This window comes from Syzygium oleosum, unplaced genomic scaffold (genome assembly GCF_021117445.2).
Source record: "Syzygium oleosum isolate NSW1041296 unplaced genomic scaffold, Sole_v2.1 Sole_v2.35, whole genome shotgun sequence".
Classification (NCBI taxonomy): domain Eukaryota; kingdom Viridiplantae; phylum Streptophyta; class Magnoliopsida; order Myrtales; family Myrtaceae; genus Syzygium; species Syzygium oleosum.
Window position 1 is genome coordinate 1085690 of NW_026607519.1, and position 8602 is coordinate 1094291.

Here is an 8602-nt window from a genome sequence, read left to right on the forward strand (position 1 = left end):
CAGTGGTCAAACTCGCATTTAGCAACTCCAACGTCGTCCACATAACTCTCTTATGCCTGTCAAGTCTCCAGCACCATTCCCCTCGCCGTTCGTATATTGATTAGTTAGTTCTGTAATATCCATGTAACATATTGCATGTCATTTAGTGACTCGCTTAATTTATTATTAGTGTCTTGATAGAAATCAGACCATGTAGATAGATTTAATTACTAATCGCATCTCTTGCATTGCATATAGTTTAGTTTTCATAAAAAGAAAAACCCTAAAAAGAAAACTAATGGACATTGCATTTACAAGTCATGTTTAGGACATGCATGCACTGGTTGCTTTTTAACATCTTGCAGAATTCTCATTGCATTGGATAATCTTGGGGCTTTGCTTCTTAATTAATATCTTAATGAACTCTTCGTTGGAAATAAATGACATGGTCGTCCAGTCATTGTCGGCCATTTTATGTGGCAATGTGATTTTTGGCGAAAATTGGCCGTAAGAATCACATTTAAATTTTACGCAAAGATTTAGGGCTAAATTGGCAAATTTGAAAAGTTTAGGACTAACTTAGCATTCATACAATAAATTTAAAACTGATTGGACAATTTTGCCTTGAAGAAAAGTTAATGAACCACGACGTAACCCCTTTTTAAATTCGTATATTTAAATTGTACAGTACTCTTTGAATACCCGACTAATGCCTATCGAATGTGGCAATTCCCCAATTCCACACACCAAGTAAATTCAACCTATCAATTTCCTTTGTCTTTGGTATTTACAAAGGAAAAATGAAACAAACAGTCATTGAATTTTGATCAAATATGCAATGTAATCCTTAAACTTTTAACTTGTTCAATGTGGTCCTTGAACTTTAACCCAATGTGCAATGTGATCTCCAAACTTTTGGTACATGTTCAATTTAGCCAATGAACTATATAAAAATATTAGTGTAGTCCTTCCATTAATTAAAGTTCAGGGATAACGTTAAACATTTTCATATAGTTCAGGGATTATATTGAACATGTACCAAAAGTTCAAGGACCACATTAAACATTAGGCTAAAGTTTAGAGACTATATTGAATAAATTAAAAATTTAGAGATCGTATTGTATATTAAGTTAGAGTTCAGGGACTGTTTGTATTATTATCTCAAATTCAGGCACGTAAGTGGTTATTTGGTGAAAAGTGAGATTGATAGTTAGTTTCTTCCCGACAAAGAAAAAGAAAAAATCATGAGAAACAAGGTACAAAGGAATCAGGAATAAAGCCCTCTGAGCATTGAACAGTCCATCTGACCAGATTCATCACCAAACTTCACTAGAGACAAAAGTTTATTCTTGCCTTCACTTGCAGAAAAAATTTCAATCGTGCCGGGGTTGAACAAGTTGTCATTTCAGTTTATACCTTCTTCAATCAACCTCACGTTCATATCCCTTTTACTCCATCTGCCAAATCGTGAGATGGTGACCAAGGCATGTATAATAAATTGACTTCCCACCAAAAAAATGAACTGGATCTGGTGTTGAGGGAAGGGTAGTTGGACTGGATGTGATCTTTGAACTGCTTCGGTCAGGTGTTACTACCAAAATCATCTCTTTAATCATTCTTTGGATGTTTGCAACACAAAAAGAATTCACAAAAAGAGTCGACATGTAAGAAGATTGATCTAAAGAATACATTTATCGCAATTAAAGACTGGATATGCATGTGCCTATACAGATGCCTGCTCATAGAAGTTCCGTGGACTCTAAAAAATTGCAAAAATGAGTATTGGCCATTTTGAGAGAGACATTAACCTTGTGAGGCAAGCAAGATATAGAATTCATAATTACACGTTGTCATGGAAGTTATGCTAACCCGGTAGTGATTACCATAGGTTTGGCCGGCAAGAGGCTTGGCATGTGTGAGATCGGCATTAGCCACTTGTGATGATTTTCACACCAAAAAAAAAAGTAAAGGCAATTACGCTGTGACCTTGGAATCTTGGAATGTGCGGATTATGGCTAGAGAAGTGGCACAAGCGGCTGGCATACACACGAGATAGGTGACTGGCACACACATGGTAGAAGTGCTGGCATGATCCCGAACTGGTTAACCATCCAAGAAAAGTGCGGGAACGATGATTTTCTAATTAAACGTCATCCCAAAATAAAGGAGTGATTTAGTTTATAGCCAAACACGTTGCAAAAGCCAATTGGCATACACGAAGAGGCGGATGGCATGATGCCGAAAGCTGATACTGGCCCTTGTGGGGCTCATGCCAAAATTGTGTGGAACACATCCAAAACTTGGGGAACACGTTTAGAAATCAGGGAACAAGTCCTCGAACATGGAAGTGAGATTCTAGAGTCTCGTGACTATAAAGAGGATATCTGAGGAGGAAAAACACACACCATCAATCAAATTGCATATTTCGCTTATTTCCTTATCTCTTTCTTTTTTTTATACCAAATTCTTGTTCATGTGAGTTTGTTTTGAGCTTGTTCTGTCGACTTTAAGCTCTGAGTTATTCTTAAGCCTAGTTCATGTTCCATTCATGGCTGTAACTGTCTGATCAGTCATACAAGGACTACCTGCTTTTTCATATGCCAATTTTGCGCTGGGTCTTTATAGGGGAGTCTTCCTTGAGGGGGCTGGGATCCATTTGGCAAATTTTGGTGAAGATAAATTCATTATTGTCATAACTCCTAAAGGATTGGCTGAACAACAGCATGCTTAAGTTGGACGATTGAGATATCTACCGTTTGAATCACACGTGACACCGCGTCCATTCAGAGTAAATTTGGGGGCATACCCATCATTCAGTGATAGAGTCTTATCTAATGTACGTGGACGAGATTGGGCAAGATACATCAAAGGAAAATAAAATTTCACAGGTATTAGTCCAGCAGAAAAAACCAAAATACTTATACCTCAGGTAATTGAACAAGTAAAATGAAAGCTCATTATTTACATACTTCCCTCTCTCGTTATCGTTATCAGAAAGCTCCTAATTATGTCTACTTTCATTGTTTGAAGTTAATATACGGATGAATGTGATTGTATGAGGAGTATCTCTAATTGCACTGGTTCATCTAACGGTGTATGCGTAAAAAGTTCTTCATCCCAAGAGTGGACCTGATAGTACTCTTTTTTTGGAAACGTCGTGCAATATCTACTAAGTGTTTCAGATGACGTTGTGTTCCTGCTAGAAGTATGTTAAAATGAGATTTAGAACTAACTATGCCTGTACAAGCTGGACTAACCTTTTCACTCTCGAAGCTGTGTTGCCGTATAAATCACTTACGACAAACATCAGAACTGACTATACATCTTGGTGATACAATAAAACTGTCTGAGCTCATGCCAACGTGATGTTGGCGCAACCTGCACATAACATGACCACCAACCTTTTTTTTTTTTTGGTCGAAACATCATACCACCAACTTTAAGAGTGCAAAAATAGTCATTTTACCATCTATTGGTTAGAAAAGGGGATCAATTGCAGCAACCAAAAAAATTGGCCGTCTCGCCTAAGAGAATGTCTTGGCTCGACCCGGATCCATGGAATCCAAAATATCACATCCGTTGATCATATGAGCCCCGCACAATCAATAAGTATGATGGATTTGATTCATGTGAATACAGGTCCGGATAAGTATTTGCCCTCGCCTACAGAGGAGGATGAGACATGACAACCCACTCTCCGTAAAGAGGTTAGACATTCAAATCAAAGTCCTCAGAACTTGACTATGTCAAGTAAGATGAATTGAAATCGCAACTCCCCTCATCCGAATTCTGACATGTCTTTCAATTCAAATTTAGAACTATATTTGGAGCTATCGTGAAACCTAAATCTTATCGGTTTCCCAGTTTTAGCTCTCATTTCTTTATTAGGGTGAAAAGCATTCATGCACTATTTCAGTTAATTAATAACATATCTGTAATACCTTCTATATATTTAGATCAAAACCATCAGTTGTCTCACTTCTGACTTTCCAAGGCTACCCTTACTATTTATAACACCATCTACTTGAGCAGCCAACTACTTTCTTTCTATACATACATATAACTACATTTTCATCTCATTTTTCACAAGTGTTATTATGATTTAAGGACATTATCATCTTTATATTAGTTTTTAACCTATAACTTGACGGTTTTCATCTTATCTTGAGAATGATATGACTAAATACACTTAGCAAATAAGATTCATAATTTCATCTCAAAAGTAGCCTCGTGCATGTGGTGCGTATGTGAAAACTAGTGTGGACATACCTAAGGTTTGACCAAAATTGATCAAAGACATTACTTGGATGCGAAGTCCGATCGAAGGGTACGATTAGGCCATGCTCATCAAGAGCTTTCTAGGGATAACCAATTTACCCAAATAGGACGACTGTATTTTATGATATCATATTTTTTAATTACGATCATTTGATTGTCAGGTGTCGGAATTTATGATGTGAACCGATCGTTTAATTCCATCTTAAAGATCAAGCCATAAGCTTTCTGACGTTGCAAGAATCACGATGATCAGATTTTTGATGAAATTCTTTTTAGAAGGTTCATCCGGGTCATCCCTTCAGCTCAATGCCCAAAAGTCGATGATCACGAGAATTTTATTGAAAGTTAAATCGTATTTCCAAAAAAAATTCAGGTCACGTACATCTAGTGGCCGCATTGAATAATACTATCGTTATTCTGTCCGATAAAATATAGCTTTTCATAAACAAATAGGACGTCGTAATGCCAAAAGTAGTCTTCAAAAAATTCAAGAAAAATATATGCTCTTATGATTATTACTTTATTGAAATAAAACTTGGAAATTGCAAATTTCTCTTTAGGACGCTATTATGCATGTCATGAATTTCGGAGTGTCTTAAAACAATATAGTTATTATCATTAAAAAATTATATTCATTTTTCGAACCTTATATTATATGGTCGAAAGGATGATAATATCCCTGTCAAAGCATGCCGTATAATAACATGACTTCGTCAATTTCAAACTAATCATGCATCACTAAATCAAACGTCACATAAACAATTACACATGCATACACTTCACTAAATAAAACTTCGATTAGGGAAGGGATAATAACATAAATAGTCTATAAACTTTGACCCAATGTGTGATGTAGTTCATGAACTTTTAATTTGTTCAATAGGTCCCTGGACTTTTGGTAGATATTCAACTTAATCCACGAACTAGATAAAAATTTTCAATTTGTCCTTCCATTAATTTAAGTTTAGGGACAATATTGAATATTTTCACATAGTAGGGACTAAACTGAACAAATACCAAAAGTTCAAATACCACATTGAACAAACTGAAAGTTTAGGAACTATATTACACATTGGTATACAGTTCGGGGATCATATTTGACAAATTACAAATTCATGAACCACATTACACATTGGGCCAAAGTTCAAGGCCCATTTGTGTCATTTTCCCATTAGGGAATAACGATCCCTAAAAATCACTAAGGGAATTCTGGTCCCTAAATTTCAAAGGGAATCTCTAATCCAAGATTTTCTAAGGGAGTTCTGATCCCTAAACTCATGGAAAGAATGCTGATTCCTAAATTTGTTTAAGGGAATACCTATCCCCCTAAACTAGCCAAGAAAATCCAACTTCTCCAGGCGACTGTTGATCCTCAAGTTCTCTAAGCTGGTTACCATCCCTAAAACTCACTCAAGGAATAACAATCCCTAAAAATTCTCTGGGGAAAACTTCCGATCTCTCAATTCTCTTAAGACATTACTTATTCCCAAAACTAATTAAGGGAATAACGATCCCTAAAACTCACTAAGGGGATAACAATTCCTTGCTTAGACTAAGGGAATACCGTTCCCTAGAGCTCACTAGGGGAATTTCGATCCCTAAAACTCACCGAACCCCTAACGTAAGGCGGCGGCTTATACTGCTGCCGCCTTCGCACACACGTCACGTGGTCATAATCTGTCAAGCAATCATAAAGATGAGAGAAAACTTGTGAATGCTGAAGGAATTGCTTATTACATGCAGTAGTCGAGGCGGATTCCCACGTTTGTTTTGCAAGAAGGCGTTAGCGAGATCCCCCGACAAATTTATTGCAATGACTATCTTATCAAGCTTCGAAGATAAGGTTACTTGATTAAACGAGGGAAGAGATTGACAACCCTATGCCTCGATTGATTCCTAACGAAGATAAGGTTAACGACTCTTGTTTTTCTTAAACACATATGGGGATTGACGAATCTTATGCCCTAGATGATCTTTGATGAAGGAAAGCGACATGATGGATTGACAAATCCTATCATCTCTAAACACAAATAGGAATTGACAAATTCTGTGCCGAAATAACCCTTTCCGAAGAAACTTTACATGCCAGATTGACGAATCCTATCATTTCCAACACAAGTAGGGATCAACAAATCATATAGTTAGACAATTCTTAACGAAGGAACATCATGCGACAGATGGAGTAAATCTATACTTTTTAGATGCAGTCACAGATTAACGAGGATTGGCAAATCCCACGCTTTAGGGTCCTTAAAGAAAGCAGACAGTATAACGGATTTCACTAATCTTATCAAACGTAAACGAGGCAAGATACAATCCTAACAAAGACTTGGATGTCCAAGCCAAGGTAACCCTGACTTCTATGCTCGGGTTGCCGACCCTCGTGCTTGAGGCCCTTGAGGCTAGACCTAGGTCCCCAACGCCAAGGATCTCACCAGGCAAGTCTGAGTCCTAGGTGGTCAGGCACGAGACCCTGGATCTCACGTCCAAAACCCCTACAGCCAAGTCCAAGTCAATTGAGGTTATTCCTGCTCCCTCAAGATCGGACACAAGACGCACGATCGAGCATGCGCCTAGGACCTCGGCCCTCAGGCCTTGGTCCCTAACAATCGAATTCGAAACAAAGCTAGATACATTTTCTCATGGGTGTTTCGTATTTTGGTATATTTACCCGGCACAACCTATTATTGCGCAAACGAACCCAAGACTATCGAAATCTTTCCCGCCTTAATTATGCAACAAGCAATATGTATTTGCTCATGGTCATCCACATGATAATCTCCCCCACGCGTTTTGTATTTACAAATAAACAGAAGATTTACACGATAATCTCTACCTAAATCTGTCTAATTGTATGTATGAGTATAAAGAACACAAAATTCGCAAAGTGAGGAGCGCACATGATCTTCAGGGATTTATCACCTCATCCATTCACTCAATGTAAATGCTCTCCGTCTCGCGACGTCGTTTCGGGTGCTCCCAAACCATTTAGCCCCGATCATCAGGAACGCAGAGACCAACCTCGCTGTCTTCGTCGACGTTGATCCCAAGCGAGTCCGCCACGTCGTCCCTGCTCCATCCCGCACGCAATAGCTGCAGAGACCACGCTCGCACGTGCCGTGCAACGCCTCCCTGGGATCCCGCCACGTCACCCCGCACCTTGGCCCTCCCATCGCAGCCGTCCATCCACATCATCTCCCTCACTTCCTCCTCCGTCCACCCACCGTCCCTCAGCCTCCAGAACATCTCCTCCATGCATGCCCCGAGCTTGCCTCCACCTCCTCCGCCGCCGCCGCCGCCGCCGCCGCACCACCACCCGCCCGCGCTCCCTCGCGCCGCCGCCGGCGGCGGCCCCCTCCTCCCGCCTCTCTCCGCCACGTCGCTCCAGAACTCGATCCTCCGTGGCGCCGTCGCGGCCCACGCCGGCGTGCCGACCCTCGGCGGCACCGTCCGGGCCGGCCGGAAGACGCCGATTCGCAGCCACTCGAACTCCTGGAAGAATCCGGCGAGGTCGAAGCTCAGCACGCGGACGTCCCCGCCGTCAATGTAGAACACCGGATTGCCGGCGGCGTTCGGCGACGCCGGGATGTAGCAGCACCGGTAAATCGGCACCAGAACCGGCGCTTCCTCCAGCAACCTCTTAGCCAACTCGACCGGTCCGTCGCGATCGCTCGGCCTCTCGCCCCACGCGTCGCACCAGAAGCCGCCGCCCTGCGACACCTCCTTGATCAGGCTCCGGCCCGGGAGGCTCGCCAGAATCTGGAGCTGCTGCGGGGAGGACGACCGCCAGTTGACGAACCCGGGGCCGACGGGGAGGCCCTCCCGGAGGATCGACCGGAGGTCGGGCGGGAAAGCGAAGGAGAAGGCGGACTCCAGGGAGGCGAATTCCGCCTCCGTGAGCCCTTCCAGGACGGGGATGTTGCGCGACACGAGGTGGTCGATGAGGCTCTTCGCGTAGGCCGCGAAGGAGAAGCAGACCCTTTTGGGCACGAAGTGGTAGCTCAGCGCCCTCCTCGCCGCCGCCCCCGGCGCCGCAGCCGTCGTCGTCGTCGCCGTCGCGACCGCCATTACAGACCAACGCTCAGCTTAAAGTATCGATTTTTCCAGCTCTTTCCGGTGATGGGTCGAAGCGAAATGCGATAAGAGATAGAGAGAAAGGAGCCAAGGAGTGAAATCTGGGAAGAAGATCGATTTGGGTCTGATAAGTGTTCGTTGGCGAAGCGTGTGCTGGGGCCGAACGCGACGGCGAGGCAAGTGAGGAGAAGAAGAAGAAGAAGATGCGTGTTGAATTCTCAGAGAGAGAGAGAGAGAGAGAGAGAGAGGAGGGAAAGAGGAAGAGTCGGTC

General features: G+C 42.1%; 1 protein-coding gene across 1 annotated transcript; it reads right to left on the reverse strand.

Moving 5' to 3' along the window:
* Positions 1–6965: 6965 nt before the first annotated feature.
* LOC130135615 (uncharacterized) lies at positions 6966–8602 on the reverse strand. The gene has a single exon (XM_056305203.1). It carries the CDS (start codon positions 8323–8325, stop codon positions 7246–7248), a length of 1080 nt encoding a protein of 359 aa, XP_056161178.1. The 5' UTR covers positions 8326–8602; the 3' UTR covers positions 6966–7245.